We start from the raw sequence: 24,990 nt of genomic DNA on the forward strand, positions 1-24,990 counted from the left end.
CCACTTTGAAAACCCATTTATTCACCCACTCGAGCAAAGTTCACAATTTCTTGTCCTCTGTTGCCCCTGTCACTATGGGTGGTAGGCAGTGGACATAAAGACATGTCCTGATATTAAACACAAAAAGAACACATTTAAAAACGAGAAGGCTGCAAATCTGAAACAAATCTGAAGGCGGTAAAAAAACAAAAAAGAAAAAATAAACAGCATTTAGGAGACTTTACAGGAGTTCATTTAATCCCAAGGTTTTCTGGGGGTGGCTGTAGAGGGAAGAGCTCATACAAACACTTCACTGTACATACAGATTTACATTGCGGGGGACATGATGTATGGTCCTGCCTGGCAATGCCACCTCTGGTATGCTGCACAAACACAGACCCCGGGATGGGGGGAGCTACATCCAAACTCCACTCCTGCTCCGTGTTTGCATTTCTGCAGGTGTTTCAAATAGCCTACAGAGTTGAGTTAAAATAAACCGATCGCACAGTGCTGTAAATGAAAAGTTGAACATGCATACTTATACCATTTTAACATTATGACATCAAATTTGGAATGCAGGTTCAAGAACGTAGGTCAACTAAACACAACCAAATTAGCCTGGCAGTCAATGCAAACACATCGGGGTGTAAAGTCGGAGTGCAGATGGACGAAATCAGTCGAGGAACTTTCAGTTTTTAGAGACAAGCTCGACAATTCCAAACCCACGGCTGAATCGAGCTGCAGCGAGGCAGGGGGGCCATCTGGCCTCGTTTCAATGTGTCCCTTGATTCTGCAAAACTGCATTCTATTCCAATAATAAAATCAAATGCATGAAAATAAAATGAAAGTATATGTAACTCTTTCAGGTCCGTTTTATGTTTGATTGGTGTTTGTGTTCTCATTCTTCTTCACTCTCGTTTTCATGCTCCATATCCTCCTCGCCGTTTGCTTTGGATTCTGTTCTGCTGCCGGGATCCTCGTCTTCCGATTCCTCCTGGTTGTCTTCTGTCATCGCCTCATCCTCCTCCCAGTGCTGAGGACACAAATATAAGACTTCAGCTTAACTCAGAAATGGACAGCCTGACAGCATGAGGGGTACTAATCTACTTGTTTTCCTTCCCAGCACCAGTGTTGCCTAATATCTGCAAAGCTTCTACAAAGTCATAGATGGCACTGGCTGATATTTGTTTGCTGTGTCTCATCAAATTTACACTGCCTTAATGTGCAAAAATAGCACGAGGAAGAGCTGGAAAAACAGTTCATTAAGAATGTAAATTTCTAGTCTAACTTACATCAGAGTCTTCATCGGGAAGACCTTCATCACCAGATGCCTCATCTTCATCAGATGACTCTGAAAAGCGCAGGCAAAGGAAAACAAATCATTCAGCTGACAAAGCCAAACAAGTTTTTATTCCACACAAACACAAACCTTCCACAAAGGTAATAAAGAAAGAAAGGAAGGAAGGAAAGAAGGAAGGAAGTGTTTCATGCTTCAGTTCTTTACATTTCATACAGAGTGAAGGAAGGTATTTGCATTTCAACACTACAGCAGGGCCATTTAGTTGTGACAACAATATGAACTTTATGATGCAGGAGTGTTGGAGGTCATTATGATTTGATGGTTCTATCTGTCCCATTATATCAGCCAGCCACTGTCTGCTGCCTGCACACTGACCAGCCAGGCTTGGTTACAGACCTCGCTAAACACTCTGCTGCTATATGTCATAACTGTAAATATGCTTACATGCTGTCCAACAGTAAAACCAGGCAGGAGTAATCACCGTGAATATATGGGACACTGCGAGGGCGACATCATAAAGAGGGTTGCTGCCTCATTTTAAAAAACAAAAATCGATGCTTTTTAAAGCCTCGGTAAGTAAAAATTACAACAGCACAATGTCAACATGGTTACATCAAGTTATATTCAGGATTTTATAAAATAAGCCATTAAATGCTTTTACAGTATGTAGGTGTTCAACAGCGCAAGACAGCATCTGACACTCTCCTGCAATTCACAATGCGATGAGATGAGATGCTGCACAGTTACACAGCAAAGTCTGCATTATTGAAGAATTTGATTAATGGTTTCAAATACCTTTGTTTAGCCGTCCATCAAAGGGTTCTCAAATGGGCAGCATACCCGACTTTATCCTCCTATTTGACTCAATTACCATATTTTAAAAGATAAACATTCCGTTTCATGAACTGAAATGAACAACTCAGACCATAAACTGGTCAGAAAAGATATCACTGAGGTCAGATTAAGTAAGATAAAGTTCAAGAGCCATTGTCCCCAGCTGCCCAGAACAAAGGGTTAAGGCAATTCAGTACTGCAGCATTTTTCTTAGCTTCATCCATCTTTTATGTACAGTCTAAAAGGCCAAGTAGTGAGAGAAGCTGGTCAGTTCTTCGGTAATGACGCCAGCTGACATTAAAGAAAGCTCCATTTTACAAACCATGTAAAGAAAAGTGGACACAAATTGAAGTGCACGATCATCCTTGTAAGATGCTCTTAGCCAACGGTCTCCAACCCCTGGGCCGTTTGGTACCGGGCCGCGAGAGTTGAGGCTCGGGTGTGAAATGTATGGTTTTCAGGGTTTTTATTGGTTTTTAGCGTTACTTTGTTATCGTTTTTTATCGTTAACTCTGTTTTCCTGGGTCTTTTCACGTGTGTTATGAATAAATCTTATTTTTTTCTGCACCAGTACTAGTTTTATTTTGTTGTATTTATCCGCGACACCTAAAGCGTTTTATACAGTACGGTAATGAGAAATGAGAGCGAACAGAGCGGGGCCTTGTTGTTCCCTCAAAGGGGAGGATCTGAACGCTGCCGGTCAGGTTGCCAGGCAACAGGAGTCATGTTTCCGTGCAATGCATTGCCAAGAGTGGCTGCATGATGGCCAACGCTGTTTTCATAAATCTTAACCGATTCAGCGCAGTCTTCAGCCAGAGTCCCAGATGAGTTGAGGTGAAATGACAAGATAATGAATGCCAGTCAAAATAATGAGAAGACAATAGTGTAGCAGTGCGGAGACTCAAGCAGGGCATCGATGTGACCTGTTGCACTCCATCACCTTCAAGAAGTCAATCCAGTCAATCACCCATTGAAAATGTACAAGAGATAGAGTACAGGCTGAAAAAACAATGGTTATTTTAATACAGCTAGCTACCACACCCTCTGCTCGATGGACTGCATTATTCACAGGTAACAATGATCTGAATGAAATCTGAAGGAACTGATGCCACAAGAGAGGTAAGTTTGAGAGGAGAAAGGTGGGATTGGGGAGGTTAGTGAAACTAAACAGAAGAACAAACACTTACCGTCTTCATAGACCAGCTTAGCTGTGTGGTCAACATCTGAAACCACGTTGCTGCTGTCACTTGTCGCCATCTGGTGGTGAAAGGGAAAACAGTTTTAGATACAGCACAAGACTTTTTTTTTTCAACTCAACATTAAAAACATGACTAAAAATACATGGTTGAAACATGTTTTCTTGTTCTATCTGCAAGAAAAATGTTTTTTCACTTAAACAGTTTTCAATATCACATACTTATACAGCATTACTATGTGTGCAGTTTGTAATTACAACTAGACAAAAAAAAGGGGGAGGAGGGGGGGGGGGGGTTATTGGTTTTACTAAAGAAACAAAACTAAAAGAACCAAACACACCCAGCACCAGAAACCTACAAACTAAACTCAAATCAGTGTGTGCACATGTTTTTGCCACATTGGGATTTATACCCTTCCATTTCAGCTCATAAAGAAACTGCCATAATGAGCAAACGCCATCTTATTACTGAAAGTGTACACTGCCAGAGTGCTCATTATATACTTTCAGGAGCTATTATGGATACAAATAGCATAAACTGTTCTGGTGTATCCAAGATCAGACTGCTTGATTGGCTGTGTCTGAGAGAAATGTCACACTGCTATGGATATATTTATCTCAACTATATGCAACCTATTCTTATACTACCTTACAGTTGGCTGATTATTTACTAGACTGTGAAAAATAGCCTTAAAGGATGCAATTTTTTCATATCTGCATAAAATTGTACATGCATAGTGTGACATCTGTTTGTTACAGTGTAGTTACACAGTCTAATCTGTCTGCTTTCTTATCTTGTTTGGGTAATTTAAGTTCCGGGATTTTTGGTTTGCATTTAAGGCTGCTGTGGCAAAATAATTTCTCCTGAGGGATAAATAGAGCATCTTTCACGATCAAACGCTGAACAATACAAAGCCGAGTTCAGTTTTACAAAACCGATCACCTGGAGCTCTCAAAGCAGTCACCAAATGTTTAGAAACAACATTCAAACTTTTCTGCCTGCGTCTTCACAGCCTCACAGCTCCCAGGTGTGTACGAGCAGAAGTGGGGAGAAGACAATGACATGCGTTCTTTGTGTGATAAAGAAAGCTCCTGTGAAGTCAGACTGTCGTCCTCAAACACTGATTTGAATGATGCGTCGCATTTCTAATGTATGTATAAGGAAAGACCCTTTGTTTTGGACAGCCTAGTCTCCATTTTATCATGTCATTTTTGTTACTACAGTTACATGTTTCCAATGTTTAAAGCTTCTTTACAAATCTACACACAAATGTTGTGCAGCTACTCAATAATAGGTTGAAACATAACACAATCATTCTGCATACATCGGCACATTTGTTATTTATACACAGCCTATTTAAAGAAGTCTTTCCCTCAAGGAGTAAGCTGTAATATTTACTAGTAAAATGGATCTTCATTATGTACACATTACTGGAAGAACATAATGTAAAACTGACATTGCCTACAGGAGCATAACTGCAGGAAAGGGGGAAAAAAAAACCCCACTCCATTCAAACTTTCCTCTCTAAATAAATCTAAACAGAAAAGCATTAGGCTTTTATTGTTTTGACACAATTCACTATATTCATCCTTTACTTGTCCTCAAATACAAACCATGCCTCTATCTCACACCGGATCCTGGATTTGATGTATTTCACAGTTAAACGTCAAACAAGAGTGAGCGGGGAGGACATTCTGCATTTTAAGGGTGCCGCTAAACACAGCAGCTTCGTGAGGGAAGCCATCCAAGTCGTCCCTGACACACGACTCACCCCTCGAACACTCAAAATCCAGTCATTTGAAAATACTTAAAGCTAATGATACTGTGCACAACACTGCATATGTTGGCACTTACCTGTGTCATTAGGAGATAAAGCTTCCCATCCAGCTTTGTTAGCTTGTGGAACATCTTCACTCTGCTCTCAATCATGTGATAAAGGACTCCCAGCTGGGTAACAAGGTCTGGCAGCTGTTGGATACACAGATAGATCAGCTGAAGGTAAAAACATTTCAGCAGACAACAAGAAAGCACCCAAAGTGGCTTCTGCCAAAGCTTTGTCTCCTCTGCTAACCATTCCTTTCAGGTGATATTTACATGAAGCAAGCCAGGCTTCAGCTTACATTTAAAATTATAATGACATTCCAGCTGTTTTGTGGAAGCAGAAGGGTCAACAAAAAGCTAGTTTTCCTCTTGTTTAGAGTGGTATGAACAGCAGGTTGGAAAGCTGAATGTCAATCAAAGCACCTCCTGCTTGTGAGGATATTTTTAGTCAGAGCCACACTGATGGTCAGACAACACGAATCTACATCCCAATATGCATTCATTAAATATGAATGGCTGCTTTCTGGCCTTATGCATCAATAAGCACTGTTGGCGTGTGTCACTACACAAATGACAGTGCAGGAATTAAAGCGAGTGCAGGCAGAGTGAACTCACCGATGCTAGGTATGATGTGTGGTGCATAAGTACAGCCTTGAGCCACCGTACCATTAAGGCTGCCCTGTAAGAAAGAACAAATGTATATGCTGTCAAGCAAAGGGAGCAGGCCAGCTTCATACTCGGAGTGAGGCAGGGACAGTGATTTTTGTTCACCTTTCAGTTAGTTAGCAATTCTTCCACAAGCTCTGTGGGATACTAAGGTTTCACTTGAATATTTTGTTCAGCAGGATAATCTACAAACATTTTTGAAGCATAAATGTAAAATGCCAATGTTATGCTATAATCAAAATACTTCAACCTCCATATAACTCTCCCAACAGTTTTCCATAGTTTCATTTAGATGTTTGATAGCAAACACCTTTAATGTATTACACCTTAACTTTAAAATTCACATGGGAGGAATTACTTGTGCATTCTGTGTATTGTAGCACAAAAGCAAAAATGTCTTAAGCTTGTGTTGATCATCTAATGAAATGTTTAATGAGACCAACACAGTTCCAAGATGTTAGCTCACTTCTTAGTTTTGGCCTCATTCTTGCAGCACTCACTATGATGCCATATGCCAGAGGCACGCAGAATAAAAAGCAGCGGTACAAATAACTGCATCAGTGACTAATGTCTGATGTGGACAAACACTGAACTCAAGCTAATTAAATGCCGAGCTGATCCGTCAAGCTTTCACTTACGTAAACGGGTGCCCTTGGAGCCTCTTCGTGAGCTGCAGAGGAGATACGGGGTTTATTAAAAACTCCAGTTAACATGAGTTTACTTACAAATCCTGACAACAGGACAAAACATAGATGCAGGTTAATGTAGCTTTGTAGTAGGAATGGGAAGTTCAAGACTCTTAGCTCTTAGATGCTACGGCACAAAGATTAAAAAAAAAAAAAAAAACTGAGAGCCAAAAACTTCTAATATGCCACACAGGTTGTGCAACATTTGTCTAGTTTTTGTATTTTGATTGTGGAGCCTAATATGTACTACCAGGTGCTGATATAAATGTTAAAAAGTTGATGAAAGCTGAAAAATCCTGACCATCCCATCCCTTCACAGGAACACAAAATGTTGCTTTTTGACCATAAAGGGGACACTTACTTCTTCCACTAATGGTAGAACTGCAGAGAGGGGTAACCGAGCCACCGTCTTCTTTATTACCATCTCTTTGCGAGTCTGGAAAACTTTCTTTAGGAGCAAAGGGGGGAAAAGAAGTTTGCACAGAACAAGTTAATGTAAAACCCAAGACGTGCCAGAAGAATTGGCTCCATTTATTTTCACCTCGCATTACTGTGGGAAGTTGATCAAAGTCAACACTTTCACAGATGGTTTCAAAGATTTTTTTGAAAGATGTTTTGGGGATTGATATTGAATTTTATCACCGGAATCAACTGAGATTGTTTTCAACCTCAAAGTTTTAAGCCTTTCATCAGACTCTGTAAGGAGAACTTACGTTCAGGATGCTAGCATCATTGCTCTCCAGGCCCTGCACCAGCAGAACTGCAAAATTGTCTGTCGTTAACGAAGCCGTCCCTTTAGATGCTCCTTTCTCAGAGACTGTAGACAGATCAATTTCACCAAGTCGCTCTGCTATTGACATCTGCAGAGAAGCAGAGTTATCTTTTAGCCAGGGGGGTTGCAAACTTCAAAACAGAGTTTAGTACCAAAACTACATCAAAAACAGAAACATCTATAACACTTAAAATACCACATATGCATAAATTTTAGTGTGATTAATCTTTGAGAGAGTTTCTGAACCTTTCAAATGAATGAACAATGTCGAATGAGGAAGCAAAACTTTAAGAAAAAACAAAGAAACCCTCTACTGCAGAATGATAAATGATCAGATGCAAACAGGCTTTTGAGTGGGTTGGATGAGGATGTATGCACTTTCACTGTAACAATGTCCTTCTCATAATAAATCACCTGTTAACATATGGGCTCAAATTGTGGTCATAAATATTTTGTACTTGTGAATCAGGATTTGTATGTGTAAAAAGAATTTGTGTGTGCGTAAAAAAAAAGATTTGTGTGTGGACTTAGCCAAAAAATACGTGTGAAACGTTGTTTCAAGTACAAATTTTGACACTATTTTTCTTCCTTTCTTCTGATTGGCCAATGTCATGTCAATCACAAATTTAACAATCCAATCAGAGAACAGATGGGTTTGGCTATTGGAGGGGTGCTTTATGGAGCTTCAGGTCCTGAGGGAATAAATGCCCTTTTACATCCCAGCCCAGCGTTTTCCTTCATCACCACGAAGGAAAACAGTCTGTGGTGGTCCGAGTTTTTATTTTTATTGAACATTTGAAGGTTAAAAAAAAAAAAAACAAACAAAAAAAAAAAAAAACACTCCCACAAACTCTTGTAGAGGACATAAAGTCAGAGATAGAAACGACAAGGAGCAGGTGCATGTAGTACAGGTAGCGCTGCCGCAAAAACCCACAGAGCCCAGCAGCCAGCGCAACAAATTCTGGATCCTTGGCTTTTAGTTAGCAGTTAGCATTAGCAGCACATGCTGCGTCCGATGTGAAAGTACCTTTATGCTGCGCACTGTGACTCACAGCAATGGTCGCGGGTCAGCCCTGACTTTGTGTTAAACTAATCCTAAAGTAATAATGGTATTTCTAACCACTGATATACCACAACTTTATCCTTTCAACAGCTACTGAAAGTTAGGGGACCTAGCTGCTATCGGATATTTATACAGAGATCATCCAGCTTCAAACTGTATTACCCTTCAAGGACCTGCAGTTCAAAAAAGCGCCCCATCGACAGCCAAACCCATCTGTTCTCTGATTGGACAGTTAAATTTGTGATTGACATGACATTGACCAATGTCAAAATTTGTACTTGTAACTTGAAACTTGAGAGCAGAGTTTCACACGTATGTTTTGGCTAAGTCCACACACAAATCTTTTTTATGCACACAAATTCTTTTTACACATACAAATCCTGATTCACAAGTACAAAACTGATTTACAAGTACAAAATATTTATGACCACAATTTGAGCCCATATTAACAGCCTCTCTTGACTGATTGGTGTGTGACTAATCACTGAGCCAACAATGTGGTGGAGACATTAATGCTCATTTAGTCGTTTTGGGGCCGAAGCCAAAAAGCTGTCAGAATCAGAGAGACTGACAGATGCACTCATCCGGAGGCTGAGCCTACCTCTTTGGTGTCTGTGTCTTTTTTCCTCTTCTCTGATCCCTGTGAGGTTCCTTTAAGTGGGGCTTTGTGACCAGGAAGTCCTGGGACCAGCACTTTGCTCTTGGCATTCACAATTGGAGTTTTCACCTGGAAGAAGCAATTTCATAATTTTTTTTTTTTCACCCTCCACTTCTGTGGCTCGAACTGTTGGGAGTTTATCTAGAGTGCACATGGACTGGCAAATAACCTGTCCAGACCAGTCTTCTTGACATAGTGAAGAAAATGAAGACTTGATTATTACCTTGGAGACTGTGGTTTCCATGGAAAGGGACAAAGTGGTCTGAACATCCCGGGTCAAACACACATGTCTCTCTGCTGTGTTGATCTCCTGCACAGATGAGAGGAAAGAAGGTTGACAGGTAAGTGTGAGCAAACCTGATGAATATTACGGACAAAAACAACACTGTATTATTTATCAGCTGTACACTGTCAGGCGCTCATCACCTCCAAGTCCTTTTTTCAGACGTGAGATATGCAGTAATCTGTTAAATCAGTGGTCTGTCATTTATATGTTATCTCTTAATTAACAAAATGTGCCAGTGTATGAGGTACATGCTACCGGCAGCCTTATCAGCCTAAAGGACTTATAAACAAAGATAAAAGGCAATTACTTGGATTGTATTAAATCATTTGAACATCACATTTTAGAATGAAATGATAACCAGAGACATGTGTGCACCCGCCTATAATTACATCAAATGGTGATAGCAGCACATGAAATATTAATGAATAACTTATGGACTTCATGTCATGAACAAAAATAAACAATTCTAATCAATAAATCATTTTTTTATTTTAAATGAGAGAACACTGATCATCCAGCTTAATGTTGCCATAACTAATACTTTCATTGGACCCTAGAGCCGGACGAGATGTGCCTTGCTGCCTTTTTGCAAAGTTTACTCCAGCCTTTTTAAGAGAACGCAGCCACACAGATGTTCTCTTTGAAGATGACGGCGTTTGTAATTTGAGCTCACTACTTAAGAATTAACATTCTCTATTTGTAGAAAGACGCAATGAAATTCTGTTTGGAGAGGATCAACCAACAGCAAAGGATAAAAGTAGTTCTAAAAGAAACTAAAAATGGTAATAAGAAAAGCAACTATAAAATCACGACAAAAAGCTCTCTACTGTGCTCCTAAAGAAATTCACCCGGTGAGTGCACAGCCTGATGCAGCTTCCTCAGAGAGAACAGTTGGATGTAAACACACAAATATTTGATAAATGATGAAGAGGTGAAAATCGTGTTATGTAAAGTGTGGATTTTGTGGCCTTTGCAGATCTTAAGGGCACAATGACATATTTAGTCTTAGGGCTATTCAGCATAAGTTTATCTTTCACTACACTACTCTGTGAGACATTTAACCTCCTCGTCGTTGGACAAATGTGTAGTAAATGTTCAAATGAACCAAATCAGCCCTAGCAGTCTCCTGTTGATGGACAAAGCCCAAATCTGTTTCCACAGGTGCTCCGTTCTTGCGCTGCCAAAGAATTATTGACCAACCCTGTAAGGCTAATGATGCCATGCTTTTCTTCTTCTGAAACTAATCCTAGTGATTGTCTGACCAATGAGAATTTGGCCAATCTTGAGACTACGGCTTTAGAAGGTATAGACACCAAGCTTGACCTACCCATGTCCCTCACATACACTTTATGAAAGTGAAGGACCAAACTTGGAATTAATGAAATGCATCACAGTGCAAATTAGAAACAGAGCTGTCAACATATAATGGTATTTGTAGAGGTTATTGGTCTTAATGGCCCTATTCAAAACAAGCACCGTTTTTAGTGTTAAAGAAACTTTGTTGTAGAGACACTAGGCAGGTACTGACATGTGTGTATCTGTTAATTCTAGTACATGTATTCATACTGATGTAGTCTTTAAAGTAATATTTTAATATAGTTTAATGGGGTCCAATAAGAATGCTACCATGACTCTTGTTCAAGTGATCAAGGTGCTCATTAAAACATGCAGCTCGTATCAGGTTACTGGTAGCCACGCATGACTGTGGTGTTAATGTGAGTTTCTGTATAGTGGTTTACGTGTTTGCCTAATAAACGAGAGATCCCCAACTTGATCCTTAGAGGAGACACAAATCTCTTTGGGGCTGTGCCAGGAAGGGCACCCAGTGTAGATTTAAAAAAAAAAAAAAAGTATCTTTTATTAATTATACTGTACAAGATGATATACCAGGACATCAACTTACTTCATTAAATTTCCCAGATTAAATAAAGACTGTAAATTAGTTGAAATTTTTCCTGTATAAGAGGAAAGAACTGTCCTATTGGCTATTAAAACAAACAAACAAAAAACACACACAAAAAGAAAACACATGACTGTCCAGGTTACTTATTATATAACATTGTGTATTTCGGTTTCCTTCAGAAGACTCACCACTTTCTCCATTACTGGCTGTAGGTGGTTGCCGTACGCCAGCATCACAGTTCGAGTATCCGCTCCAAGCACCGCTGCTAGCAGTGGGATTGGGATCGGGGACTCCTTTGTGTCTGACATCTGCACCGTACATGATGGTGACAAGGGCTTCTTACAGGGGCTGAGGGGACAAACCAACCATTAGCATAGACAGCATTAGGGCTGAACGATATATCGCATTTGCGATAATATCGCGACATGATCAAGTGCAATTTTCTAACCGCAAAGGCTGCGATTATACTCTGGACATGTCCAAATTCATGGGCTGCATCCTCCTGAGGCCGCATTTGTAGACCGATTACGTCACAGCGACGCGCCGAAGGCTGTCCAAATTACTACCATATCCCAGAATTCATAGCGCGGCCCAGCCAAACTCCAGTTTCCAGCAATGGCGGCCGCTACTAAGTTTTAAAATTACTCATACTAATCTTTCTGGGTCACAAAATAAACTTTTAACATATTTTCAGGCGAGAAAGTAGTTGTGTAAACATCAAATATCTGCTCGGTTTATCAAGATATCCCATATTTGCAAAAGTGCTTCGACGTTTTCAGAGGCGTCTGCTACCCACCAGCTCGACAGCTAGCCGGGAGCTCGAGGGTTACTGATGCGGCCGAGAACGGCACAACTCCCGGCACATCATTTTCAGATCACCGCGGAGTTTCGCTGCTCGGGTTAAACGTAATATATAAGTCACTTAGACAACCTAAAAATGTTATTGTTGGGCTTTTTTCAGTGTTTTGTTTGTTCGTGAGTAAATCGGTTTGGCTGAGATTAAAGTTATTAGATTAGATAAAATAAAACTTTATTAATCCCCCGGGTGGGTTCCTCCTTGGTTTTCACACAGCTGACTAAACGTCAAACAGAAAACTTATTAAACAGAAGTATGAGACAGTCGAGAATTTACACCAGTGTCTGGTTATATTTTAGATAGCAAGAAGCAGACGGCCGAGTTTATTAAACTCCACCGAGACAGCGGTGACGCTAATCAGAACTAGACCGTCCAATTTCACGCCTTTAAATTTTAAAGGCGTGTTTGTGTGTGTGTTTATACAATTGCTATTATGTTTGCACTTTATGTGTAATGTTACTGACTGCAGAGATCAGTAAGATGTGTGTATTTTTTATTTATTAGTTTTATTTATTTAATATTATTTTTTAATTGAATGACTGTCTAGTAGTTCACAGATGTCGAAAAACTGAGTGTGGTAAAGCCACTGATTTTTTTTATGTATATTTCTGCAATCTGCACATTGTACTGACTTTCATTTTAATGTTTACACCAGGGTTCCTTGTCAGCACTTTATGCTCAGATGTTTGTAAGCTAAAAATAAACTATTGTGTATGTTCAAATATACTGTTGTGATTGAAGAAGTTAAATAAAAATGTCAGTCATCAATTCATGCATCACCTCATGTCATCATAACAGAGGTCTGTCTTCCAGGAAAGAACAGTTTAAAATTAATGTAATATAGTATTGGCCATACTATATGATGTATTGCTTGTCTTTGTTTAATAATACAGAAGACAAAGACCTTAAAAAATAATCGCATATCGCATCGCAATCGCAATATTGGGGCAAAAAAATCGCAATTAGATTATTTTCCATAATCGTTCAGCCCTAGACAGCATACAAAATTGCTGAACATGTACTTGGTGGTATTTAATATATACAACCTGAAATCCATGTGACATACATTTTAAATTTTGTAGTACTGCGATTAGATTTTTTTGTGAAGTCTCCCGACTCATTGAGCGGTGCCAATGACCAACCAATCGGTGGCGTGCTGTCTGACGACGTCACATTTTAGTACCTGCTCAGGTCACTTGGAACCCTGGCCGAGCAGGTACTATTTTAGTACCTGGTACAGGTATTATGACCTAATGGAAAACCCTGAAAACCTTGGCAAGTAGGTACTAATGGAAAAGGGGCTCCTCAGCTACAAATGCACCAATTTTCAGGATTCTAGACTAATTTTTCAAAAGGATGGCACTGGTGCCACAAAGTCTAGATAAAGTGGAACAGCAGTCTGTTTTCTATTGAAAGGGCCATTTAGGCAGTCTGGCTTGCTTGCTGTAGGATCTCTTTTAGATGTGGTCCTTTTGAGGGACCTTGAAAAACTGCAGGGTGGAGATTGACGCCGACGGGTGTAACTGAACAATTAGCAACAGAAGTTACACAAAGTCCTCTGTGAGCCAGTCTTCTCTCAAACATCACAACCAATGACTTGGACAAAAACAAGCTGCAAGAAAGCAACCGGCTTTTGGAGGGTTACTTGGACACTTAATGTTGAGATTACAGTAAATCCATTCATTGTTGTGCTCGTTTTAGTGAACAATAAAAGCTCTTGTAAAACTGACACCTTGTGGGCTGGTGGATCCTTGATAGATCCTTGAAAGTAAAAGTCAAGTTCATCCACCACGGAGTGACTAACTGCTTTTTTGATGACTATTAGCAGAAAGGGGGCCGAGACAATGTGAGCTCTCCTGTGATGGCCAGAAGGAAAAACTGAACAAATGTATGTATTGTATCGTTTAAGAATTTCTGATCGGAAACATTTAAAACACATCTTTCTAAAGAGTAGAATTTAATGTTTTTTATGCTTAAATTTTGCTTGGCAGCTCTCCAGTTTGCACTATTTGTGCAGTGCAACTCATTCTTCTCTTTATTGCTTTCAGCCAAGGACACTCTGCTACCTGCTCGTGTCAAAACACACATTTATTTATTAATTTTTCATGCTGCCCTTCCGTTTCACCCTGTTCTCTCTTGCTTTCTCTGCATCATTTTGGATCATTTTATTTTTGGCTGTCTCACTTTTACTAGCTTTTTAATCTCAGTGCTAGTGGACCAGCCGGCGAGCACTGTGAGGGTCATGTTTTTTGACTTTTCCAGTGCTTTCAACACCATCAGGCCGACCCTCCTGGGTGATAAGTTAGCAGCGATGCAGGTGGATGCTTCTCTGGTGTCCTGGATTGTTGATTACCTGACAGGAAGACCACAATATGTACGTCTCCCACAGTGTGTGTCTGACAAGGTGATTAGCAACACAGGGGCACCACAGGGGACTGTCCTCTCCCCCTTCCTCTTCACCCTCTACACCACAGACTTCAGCCACTGCACAGAGATATGCCATCTTCAGAAGTTTTCTGATGACTCTGCGGTGGTTGGATGCATCAGCAGGGATGATGAGACAGAGTACCGGGCTGTGGTCGACTCCTTTGTCACGTGGTGTGAGCAGAATCATCTGCAGCTCAACGTGGCAAAGACCAAGGAACTGATCGTGGACTTCAGGAAGACCAGGAAACACTTGACCCCTGTTTCAATTCAGGGGGTCAGTGTTGACATTGTGGAGGACTATAAATACCTTGGAGTACACATTGACAATAAACTGGACTGGGCTAAAAACACCACAGCACTTTACAGGAAGGGCCAGAGTCGTCTCTATTTTTTGAGGCGACTGAGGTCCTTCAACATCTGCCAGAAAATGCTGAGGATTTTCTATGAGTCTGTGGTGGCCAGTGCGATCCTCTATGCTGTTGCATGCTGGGGGAGCAGGCTGAGGGTCGCAGATGCCAACAGACTTAATAAACTGATCCGTAAGGCCAGCAATGTTGTGGGGATGGAGCTGGGCTCCCTCAAGGTGGTGTCGGAGAGGCGGATGCTGTCCAAGATAAAGACAATGTTGGATAACACCTCCCACCCACTCCATGACATGTTGGTCAGTCACAGGAGCTCGTTCAGTGAGAGACTGAGATTACCGAAAAGCACCATTCCTGCCTGTGGCCATCTCCCTGTACAACGCATCCACTTAACACACTGTTTGCTGCTACAGCTACACATGTTTCTTTTCCAAATATTTATTTATAAGTGACTTATGTATGTATGTATGTATATATATGTATATATTGTACTATTCTTAGTTAGCATATTGTCTGTCTTGTCTTAATGTTGGTTTAAAATGGAGCACTGTAACAAAAAATAATTTCCCCCAGGGATCAATAAAGGATTCTGATTCTGATTTGAGTGTTAATGCACATGCAAATGTTGGTCTTATTACGCTGCAGTCAGTCCATACTTTCCTGCCTACCCATGGCTCTACTGCAGTCTATGGTTTGATAAATGCAGTCAGGATTTTTTTTTTAACCTGTCCACTTTGCATTTGTATAAGATCAAAAATTGTAGGAAGCCACTTGGATGTAATAAACAATGTTATAAACAATGAAAAGTGCAACACAGCCTCTCTTGAGCAGAAGATGAATGCTTATTGCCGAAATATTTCATCCCATTACCCTGCACTGCCGTACATTGTCTTGTATAAAACTAGTGTTTTAGAAACCTACCCATTTAAAAAGTGCTCAAAGAGGTGCAACTGCCCATCCTTACACACCACTGCCAGCCTCACTGCCTGTAAAACACACAAAAAAGCCCAAAATGTTCACACACGAGAACTAACATGAAAAAATATTTAAGAACAAAAGTTCTAACAGAAACGCAGTACAGAAGACACGTTTTAGCAAATGCTTTGAATCATTAAATTCTAAGCGTTTGCTAAAAAAAAACGTATGAATATTTTCTCATTTCCTAATTAAGAAAATTATCAACATAGAGCCTACGACTCTGTTTCAAGTTATTATCTTTTACCCTGTTAAAGACCGACTGCAAGTAATTTAACATACAGGAGAAGTAATGCATTACCTCTTCCTTGCTGTTGGATGTAACGAGGTCAATGTGCTGTGGCTCATCCGTCAGTGTGAAGGACACCACTGAGTTCTTGTCTTTTCCATCTTCTCGTACTTGCCTTCAGTAAGATAGCTTTGAATTAAGTCATGCAAATCTGACTGCAGTGCATTTTCATACATGCACTTAATTACACAACATCAAACATACTAAAATCAACTCTGCACTTACCATACACTGAGCAGTCGATCATGGGCAGCACCTGACAGAAAGTAGAGGCCATTGCTGTCAGGGGGTCGTGTGGTGGCAAAGCGCAGGGTCGTCACAGCCGTGGAGTGGCCTGTGAACTTCTGCAAGGAAAAAGACAAAAACAAAAAAAACAGCTGAGTTCAGGTCTAAGTAAAGCACTATTATAACACTATAATACAATACTGACTCTTCTGGAGTGTGACTAACATATCTGCATTAAAACCAAGTTTATTAGGTGACTTATGTCTAATAATAATTTTTTTTTTTTTTTTAAAGAATCTGGAATTTAGCTCACCCTGTAAACTTCCTTGGTGTCCAAGTCCCACATCTTTATTATGTGTCCAGCTGACAGCAGCAGTTTACCATCAGGGCTCACACACAAACTGGTCACCGCTGCATGGTCTGCCTTCCACTTACTGTGAGAGAGACGATGACAATTTTAGGTTCACTACTAGCTTTTCCCATAAAACAACTTAATCGGGGCAGGCTTCCATGATATATTAACATCTACCACACACATCTAGTGGCTCATTTTGGCACTCCCCCCTCCATTTCTTAGACTTTTTGTTTTGTAGCTGTCCTCATTCAGCTGCTTCTCCAGAGAGAATCTTGTCCTGCAGTCATACATATTTCAAGTCCCGTATTTAGGACTACATCTTCTAGTTCTCAATCCACTCTGGAGAGCCACTGTGAGCAAGGCCACTAACCAGAACCTGCATGAGGCAGAGTACTGTCATGTGTGAGTATGTGAAGCTCGCTGAAGAGAAGAACAAGACCAACTGCAGTCCAAGGCAGTGAAGCTTGAGCTCATCTGCAGGGTGAAAGACTCATTGGAGAGGCAGCTGACTACATCTCCTAAGTTTAAGTTTTTTTCATGCTTTCTTTTTGATGTCATAGAAACCACATTAAAGCACTTTCCTCTCCTCTTTCCTCGTGATCAGCTTTAAATATCAGCAGCCCATTCAACCTTTTAAAAACAGCAAGAAAAAAACAACAACACCCTTTTCTTATCCCTTAAATCACAAACTGCTCTAGTGAGCACAGAGTGAAAAACCATTTAAGTCTGAATGAAATTGAAGTCTTTTTAAGGTTAGCAAAGATCGATGTGGAAAGCTGGACCTGAATGGCACTTGCACCACTTTGACAACCTTCAGACAGCTGGCCACACAACAACCAAAGTAGAGATGGCACGATACCACTTTTTTATGTCCGATACCGATACCGATATCATAAATTTGGATATCTGCCGATACCGATATGAATCCGATATAGTGTTTTTTAATCAACAAAACTGTTTTTTAAAATATCTTGCTGCATTTTGCAAGTCTGCAAGTTCATACTCAAGTTTAAAACAACAACTACACTAAAGCTATTCTGTTATACCTGTATACAAAAAAAATATTTCATAGTTCAGCAATACTGATCAATCTAATAAACTTAGACCTACACCATCCTCCCTATTCTGGTATTTTAAAGAGTACTTAGCGTAAATATTAAGCAACCTAACCAATAGGGTTCCAACTCCCAGCAACAACAAAAATAAATAAATAAAAAAAATAGGGAACCACCCCTCACGCTCCACCTCATGATGCTTAATCAACGTAATCAACCTTAATTTGATGCAGTGTGAAAAAAAATGCACAGAAATCAATTATTTTTCAAGAAATATTAAATAGATTCAACATCTTTCTTCAACAAAATTGCAGACTGCACAGATGGTACCTTCCCAAAGGAAAATGTACTATAGCTTACTAGGGTATATATATTAGACTTAATAGTCACTATATACAGTAATTGACTTCTATTCATTTTACATCAAATTAAAACTTTGGGTGTCAGATAATTATTTATTAAAAGCTAGACATTTTAAATGAGAATAAGAAAGAAAAGTATGTCTTTGTGCCCCCTTTTCCCTGTTAATGCCCTATCGGCCCCCCTGGCTAAACTTTGCTAGATCCGCCCCTGCACAGTTACCAGCCGTCAGCTACGTAGAAAAAGATCCTGGTGTAGAAAGTAATATTAAATAAATTGTAACAACAGCTTATCAAGCTTAAACGTGCTGCTGTTGTTCAGCCGCTGGTTTGCTCTTTCTGGCGCAAAGTGGACCAAAAACAAACGAGAGACAGACTCGCGACAGAAAAGCCGATCAGCTGATCATTAAGCAGTTTCACGATTGAAGTAGCAGCCGGAGAGCGAGAGGCAGTCGCTCGTTAAGCTTAACGTGGGAATGCTTTACAAACATTCAGAGATGGACTTACACACTTGCTTTACTTCTCTCGGGGATAACTTTGTCGGAGATGAAATGCCAGGTTGCTAGCGAAGCTCCAAATGCTATCCAGACCACCGACAGGTCCCGCATGCCACAGCTGCTCTATCACGTGATGCATACTGCTCCGACGTTCTGAGGCGAGTTACGGCGTGTTGCAAGTTTTGTGAGGTGCTTTCGTGATATTTAATGGATCGGATTACATTTTTTATTTTTCTCCGATATCCGATCCAGTAATTTAGGTCAGTATCGGACCGATACCGATACGTAATATCGGATCGGTCCATCTCTAAACCAAAGTAGAACTCGTTTGGTTGATGCAAGCAGTTAAACGAAATGCTCCACTAACTGCACCAACAAAAAGAAGATAATGACTTGTGAAGTGTGATGTGTGAGAAACACCTTGGTGTTTTCTATCACTGCATTATTCTTTCTCCTACTGAAGTGATGAACCTAAAAAGTTTATGGCCAACAGCATACTATTTACTGGTGCTCTCTCCTAATAACAGCAAGAAACAAACACTCTCCAACCCACTTTGTGCACCTCGAATGGGCTTTACTGAGCATCAAGTGAAGATTCATGGTGGCATTAGTGCTCATGATTGTTGCTGCTGACTGTGCCTGTGTAGCTAATATATCTGTCACCAGACAAGAGGCTTTCATGATGAAATATAGTGATAGTAAATGTCTGATGGTATAACGTTCAATGATGCTGGTGTATTTTAGGCCTTGATGGGTCTGTGAAAGACAGGCATGCTTAAGCTGGAACCACATTCTTACTTTTCTCACCACCAGTGTTGTTTCTACAGGTAGAAAAACAAGAAAACAATGTCCTTTTGGAAAGAGTGCAATTTTAAGAGGTATATTACAATATACGCTCTATGTGAAGGATAGTTTAGTGTCAAAAATATAAACACTTTAAGAAGGACATGATTTATACCCAGAATGTGACATCCTTTTTGAAAAACAGATTTTCAGGTGTGAACTCTTCAAGTGTTTCTCACAAACAAACTTGCAATGTCACATAGATGTATTTAGAACTTCTCTTAACATTCAAGTGTTTAGAGATGTCTTTTTATGCTTCTAAAGTACTGTCTTGTTTAAATGTAGGAAGCACTTCAAGTCCAAATGTGTTAAAGAAGCCTGTGACAGTGAGCATGACACCGTCCACCACCGTGTTGGACTGTTCTTTTCTAACAGTTCTGGCTGCACAAAGACAATTTCTGACAAATACATTACTAGATAACATTGTGTGACTTTAAAGGGATATCTATTAAACAACCTAAAACAGGTTTTTATAAAACAATGGCAACTAATTGTATTATAGCTGAAAAAACTGTGTTGCAGCATGAACAAATAAAGAGAGCCTAAATAGCAAATATCAGAAATAATTTTCAGGCTAACAAACCAGTTTTTAACCAGTTATCATTACAGGAAATGTATTGATCAGTGATTGGTCATTTGTTCTTGGTTTAAACAAACTATCCCAAAGAGAAAGTAGTTACTGACCTTCTTGTCTTGCCAGTCTGCAAGTCCCACTCTACAATGTTTGTGTCATCTGAACCACTGTATAATAAGCTTTCTTCAGGGTGCCACTGGACACAGTTCACTCCTCCACTGTGGGCTCCATCCTGGCACACAAATTGCACAGTTAGCAACTGTAAACAACTAGTCCTATTATATTGGGGAAAAAAAGTGAGTGTAACACTAAAAAAAATATTAACTCTGACAAAAGACAAAAATACAAAGAAAAACATAACATTTTTCATCCTGCATAAGGTTGCAAAGAAGCGATTCTTTGCAAACCATGTAAGGTCCCAAACTTACCAGGGTGCAATGCAATGCTCCCTTTGCTGTACTATAGATGAGCACAGTTCCAGCTGCTGTGCCCATGGCCAACAGGTCTGCCTTCTCCTCCACCTGCACCGCCTCCGATTTCCTCTTCTTCCTCTGAGGCCCCTCCTGACACAAAGCATATTTAAGGTGATGATATTATACATAATGTAAAGCAATTAGAATTAATAGAATTTCTTTCAGGTCCTGGTATCAAGTCAACACTAACATATAATCAAAGCCAGGAATCTGTATGGGGACTGAAAACAGGACCAGTGCATCACTGAATACGGCGGCATTAGTGCCTAGTACTAACGTTCCACATATTAAACCAATTCTACGGCAGCACAGTGACTGCTAAAAGAATAACTGCAAACAATTTCTCGTCTTAATGACATTTAAAAGAATCATAAAACTGAATCCGAGAACAGAAAACTAGTTTTCTAATCTCAGTTATCATCCGTGGATTTAAAACTGCAGTACTTTCAGCGCCCAATTTATGTTTACTTTGGCCTCGTAACAAACTTTTAACAAACTACCCCTCGATAAACTGAGGTACAGCTAGCGGACCCTGCTTCTAGAAGTGTCATGGTGGCACGCTCCGCTGAGCTGATGCTAACTTCAATAACTCGTTAATTCACCATAATAACCATTTAAAAACAAAGAAAAACATCTTTTTTAGTTAAAGTCGCCACTTTCAGAGTTTTTCAGACTAACTTCGCCATAATATACGAAATTAAGACATGTTCGTCATTTGCTTGGACCACCATGTGGGACTAACATGTGCGTTCTTCGCAGCTGTGGAAAACTAGCGAGCTGCTAACGTGGCTCCGCCGCTAACCACGTCTGTCAGCTCCGTAAAGCATTTCAAACGGCAAACGCCAGGGCCTTCCGCGCTGAGTAAAAACTTCACTCTTTGAAAAGTAACACTTCTCTCGATTTAACAACTGCTCCTTTATATCACGTTGTCAAATGCGGCTTTATTCGGGCCTCGCTAGCTGCTGACGCTAACAACAGCCTCACGTACCTTGACTGTCCGGCATGGTCCCCAGGCTATGCACGTACAGGTGGCACTCAGATGAGCTGAAGGCACGTATTCCTGGTGAAGTGTTTTACTATCTGTGTTCCAAATTCGAAGTCTGCCATCCTGGGCACACAGCGCTAAGAACTGTCGTGATTTAGGTGAAAAAACGCAGGGTAGCTGCAGCGAAGAACTGCCACCGTCAGCCGCCATTTCTGAAGCGCTACTTGCGTCTGCGTGCGTGCGCCGTGGTGTACACAACCCACGTGTGGCCCTCTGAGCACATGCGCACTTTGTCCCAGCACCTCCCACTCGCTTCGTATTACGTTCTTCTTTGGGTTTTCCCGGCAGCAGGTAACATTTCAGGTTGCGTTACTGCCTCCTAGTCGTCAATAACTAACTGTTCACACTTTATGATTTCTTACAGTGCAGCAATTAGCCCGAAAAAACACTTCTCATCAGCCGAGTCTCCACAGTCAAGTAGACCTTTAACCCTGTTCTTATCGACCTAATCTTTGCAGCTAACCACTGCTCTGTTCAACAGTCATTTCTCTTGCCAAATATCAGTGCAAGAGCCAGCAATAGTCAGGATCTATCCGCTAGAATTCCTTGCTGTTTCGTGTCGGTTTCCTGTTTCCTCTTACTACTCTTTATTTTGTATTTCATGTGTCTTAGTGGTACTAACCAAGTATTTTTTTCGATTTCGTGCGTATAAAATGATCAAAGATAAAACAGAAATGTTGCTGTGAGACAAACCACGGTAGCATTGTGCTGTATTATTAATACAGCATGTTCAACATTAAAAAAAGTGACATATATACATATATACATATATACATATATACACTGGGATAACTATTTTGTTTCAGTTTATAATTAAAAAAAGAATATATCTCTTCCTTTTTTAATCAATGGTAAATAGAATAAAAATGAATTAAATGTATGATTTTAAATAATAGCTCTTTCTTTTTTTTTAGCCACCACATATCTGTAGGGCAGCGTAAATACAGAAATCTTGTTCCTTCCAGACAACAAGCAGGTTGATTTATGCTGTGTTCATGTTTCCCTCCAAAGCAAGCATATCCTTAGTTGTAAATATCAGCCTTTACAATCGGTCAATGCATTTACTTGTACTGACAAAATAGGTCGTAACTTGGGTGTTCCCATTTATTTTACAACTACCTATAAATAACACAATTTGTAGGGTACTTATCTCTGTATCATCCTATAGGATCCTCATATCCCCACACTGTAAATTTCTCCCAAGGCTCTTGAATGCATCACCAACAAATGAACTCATCCAGTGTACATGTCCACATTCAGGTTTATATATGCAAGTTCATAAATAATAATAATGATACAGCTTTTTTGCTGTAAATAACATAAACTCAACACAAATTTTCAAAATATTAATGTCATATGAAATTAAATGTCAAGAAGACAGAAATTTTCCTTTTAGACGTGTTACTGTTTGAAGTTATTTTCACCTTAAAAGTTGTTCCAAATTTGCAAATTCTACAACTGACAGCTCTCAAGCACTCAGTTTTATATTCTCAGCTGTAGAACAGGCTGTCCAATGATGTTAATGTTTTAGGTTATTACTTAAAACATTAAATTACTAACTTACGTCTTTTAATTTTTTCTTATGAGTACTAAAATACTAAAGTCAAGCGTTGTATTTTCATTAAATAATTATTTTAAGTTTCATTGTTTGCCCATTTTTCCTCCTTTTATTGTGCTGAACATCATGTGTATTCAAAAATTAACAACAAATGGCAGATTATTTCGCACCGACCAATAACACAGGCTAATATATAATAAGTAAATTCAAAGATAAAAACCCAAAATAGATTCAACTTGTACAAAGCAATAAACCAGTAAAAGGGGTCAGAGCTAAACTAAAAATACATTTTTAATTCGTTTTTAAGAGAATAATTTGTGGGATGCTTCGTTTTAGACTAAACAGCTTTAAATAACTTATCAAGTAGTGCTGATCACGCATCTGTGTGACTTATAAACTTGAAATTTTGAGATACCCAACTCCAAATATCAAGTTATGGATTGCATCCCCTCGTGGCAGAAACAAATTTCCATACTATACACATCATTGACAAACCTACATTTGTGAATTATTTTTTTTTCCAAATAAAACAAAATTGTTAACGTAAGTTCAACTTTTCTATTCATTAAAATGATTCTCGTTCTCCATTTAAATAAATCTCCTGTTGTTGAAAACATTTTTATTGTGAAATTTAGTGTGAAATTAATTATGCTTGTAAAGTAGAGCGAAAACTGTCGATGGAAACGGTTTGAAAGATAATCCAAAGAGTTCAAAGTCACACCGTAATAAAAAGTCTATTCATCGAAAAGTTTGGAATATTAAATTAGGCGTGATGATACAAAATTACATTTTATTTTACATTTTTAAATCATAGTTGAATGAGGCATATAAGTTACAACATCGCCCTCTGCCGGTAGATTTTAATCATTACAGCAGTCGCCTAATTGTGACGTTGTACACATGTCAGTGTCCAGCATGGTGTCCTCCTTGAGTCTGTAAACAGCCTGGTTATCGAGAAACGGATGTAAACTGATTGAAAGCTTTTACAGCGTAAGTTCCATTTAAGCAGCCTTTAATGTTTCTTTGCTCTGGCTTTTAATCCGCAGGTCTACACGCTGTTTGTGTCATTCTAGGTTTTTCTGCTTTCTTTACTGGATGGGATCGACACCACAGCTTCCACCTTGTCACTTTTTTGAATGTCGCAATGGCTTTGAAAGTCGCGCTCCACAGACTTGTGTTTACGCACAGAACGCTGACAATTTGGGCATCCAGTCAGAGACACAGCCGGCACAGGGATTTACTTGTGAATCTCAGTGAAAGTGTCAGAGACACAAGAACTTTTTCAGGTGCTGCTGTGAAGCGTAACGATAATAAGGAGGGCACCTCCGACTATTCACGCCTGAGTACCAAGGTGACATCCAGGAAGAGGAGACCTCTGTCCCCGCTGGAGAGGATCAGTGGCCTGCTGCCCCAGGACGCATTGAGCCCTGAGGTGATGCAGCTGAGAGAGCAGGAGTCAGATAAGGGGGCAGAGATCCAAGGATCAGTCCCAAATCGCACGCAGGTAGAAGTTGGGGATGAGGATATCGTTAAAAAGTCTGAACATGAGGCTCACAGTCCACCTGTTGGAGCAGAAGAGTTGGACACCGGCTCAGTTCATCACCGGGAAAAGCAGGTGTGGGCGGCTCTGCCCGGGGAAAGGTTGCTTACCTGTGGAGAGCTGCTTGTTGCAGAGTATCGCAGAAAGAAGCGCGTGGAATTCAGGAAGATGTTCCAGCTGCAGACAGGGGCCCGTCTGGAGAGCAGCTGGGGGGTCATACTGCACAATGACATTGCAGGGCAGCCAGCAGGGCTGTTTCTGAAGACCCACCGGGGGGTCCCCATCTTTATAAGGCGAGCTAGTTTGGAGGATTATGTGCTGTGTATGAAGCGGGGACCTGCAATTGCCTACCCTAAGGTAGAGAGCAGTAAATGAATGATATATGTACACAGT

At 40.1% G+C, this 24,990-nt stretch overlaps 2 protein-coding genes across 5 annotated transcripts in view; one reads left to right on the forward strand and one right to left on the reverse strand.

The window, feature by feature from the left end:
• On the reverse strand, positions 1-21,720 carry wdr43 (WD repeat domain 43). Its single transcript, XM_086274000.1, has 18 exons — positions 21,443-21,720; positions 20,410-20,544; positions 20,092-20,213; positions 16,612-16,732; positions 16,299-16,417; positions 16,086-16,188; positions 15,731-15,795; positions 11,353-11,512; positions 9,199-9,285; positions 8,919-9,044; positions 7,196-7,342; positions 6,844-6,930; positions 6,435-6,466; positions 5,746-5,809; positions 5,164-5,277; positions 3,301-3,370; positions 1,272-1,330; positions 1-1,012 (listed from the first exon to the last, which is right to left on the reverse strand). The coding sequence occupies exons 1-18, from the start codon at positions 21,647-21,649 to the stop codon at positions 878-880; spliced, it is 1,953 nt and encodes a 650-aa protein (XP_086130126.1). The 5' UTR covers positions 21,650-21,720; the 3' UTR covers positions 1-877.
• trmt61b (tRNA methyltransferase 61B) overlaps positions 9,212-24,990 on the forward strand; it is an 18,395-nt gene continuing 2,616 nt past the window's right edge. For 2 of the 4 annotated variants that reach the window (XM_086274002.1, XM_086274005.1), the window contains exons 1-2: positions 23,912-24,047; positions 24,131-24,954. In XM_086274002.1, the coding sequence (XP_086130128.1) occupies positions 24,202-24,954 (753 nt within the window). In that variant the 5' untranslated portion in view covers positions 23,912-24,047; positions 24,131-24,201. Of the gene's footprint in view, positions 9,317-23,911; positions 24,048-24,103; positions 24,955-24,990 lie in introns of those variants that run through there. The other 2 variants (XM_086274003.1, XM_086274004.1) reach the window with 2 other exon arrangements.

Source organism: Aulonocara sp. 'chitande type north' Nkhata Bay, linkage group LG19 (assembly GCF_057382095.1).
Source record: "Aulonocara sp. 'chitande type north' Nkhata Bay isolate Kocher_YH1m ecotype deep benthic linkage group LG19, A_spYH_male_GT1.1, whole genome shotgun sequence".
Taxonomy (NCBI): Eukaryota; Metazoa; Chordata; class Actinopteri; order Cichliformes; family Cichlidae; genus Aulonocara; species Aulonocara sp. 'chitande type north' Nkhata Bay.

Coding starts and splice junctions, on each gene's coding strand:
- wdr43 (XM_086274000.1), bottom strand. CDS start 21,649: ATGGCGGCTGACGGTGGCAGTTCTTCGCTGCAGCTACCCTGCGTTTTT. Junction 20,545..21,442: donor GACCATGCCGGACAGTCAAG/GTACGTGAGGCT, acceptor GCTTTGTGTCAG/GAGGGGCCTCAGAGGAAGAA. Junction 6,931..7,195: donor ATGATGCTAGCATCCTGAAC/GTAAGTTCTCCT, acceptor TTGCTCCTAAAG/AAAGTTTTCCAGACTCGCAA.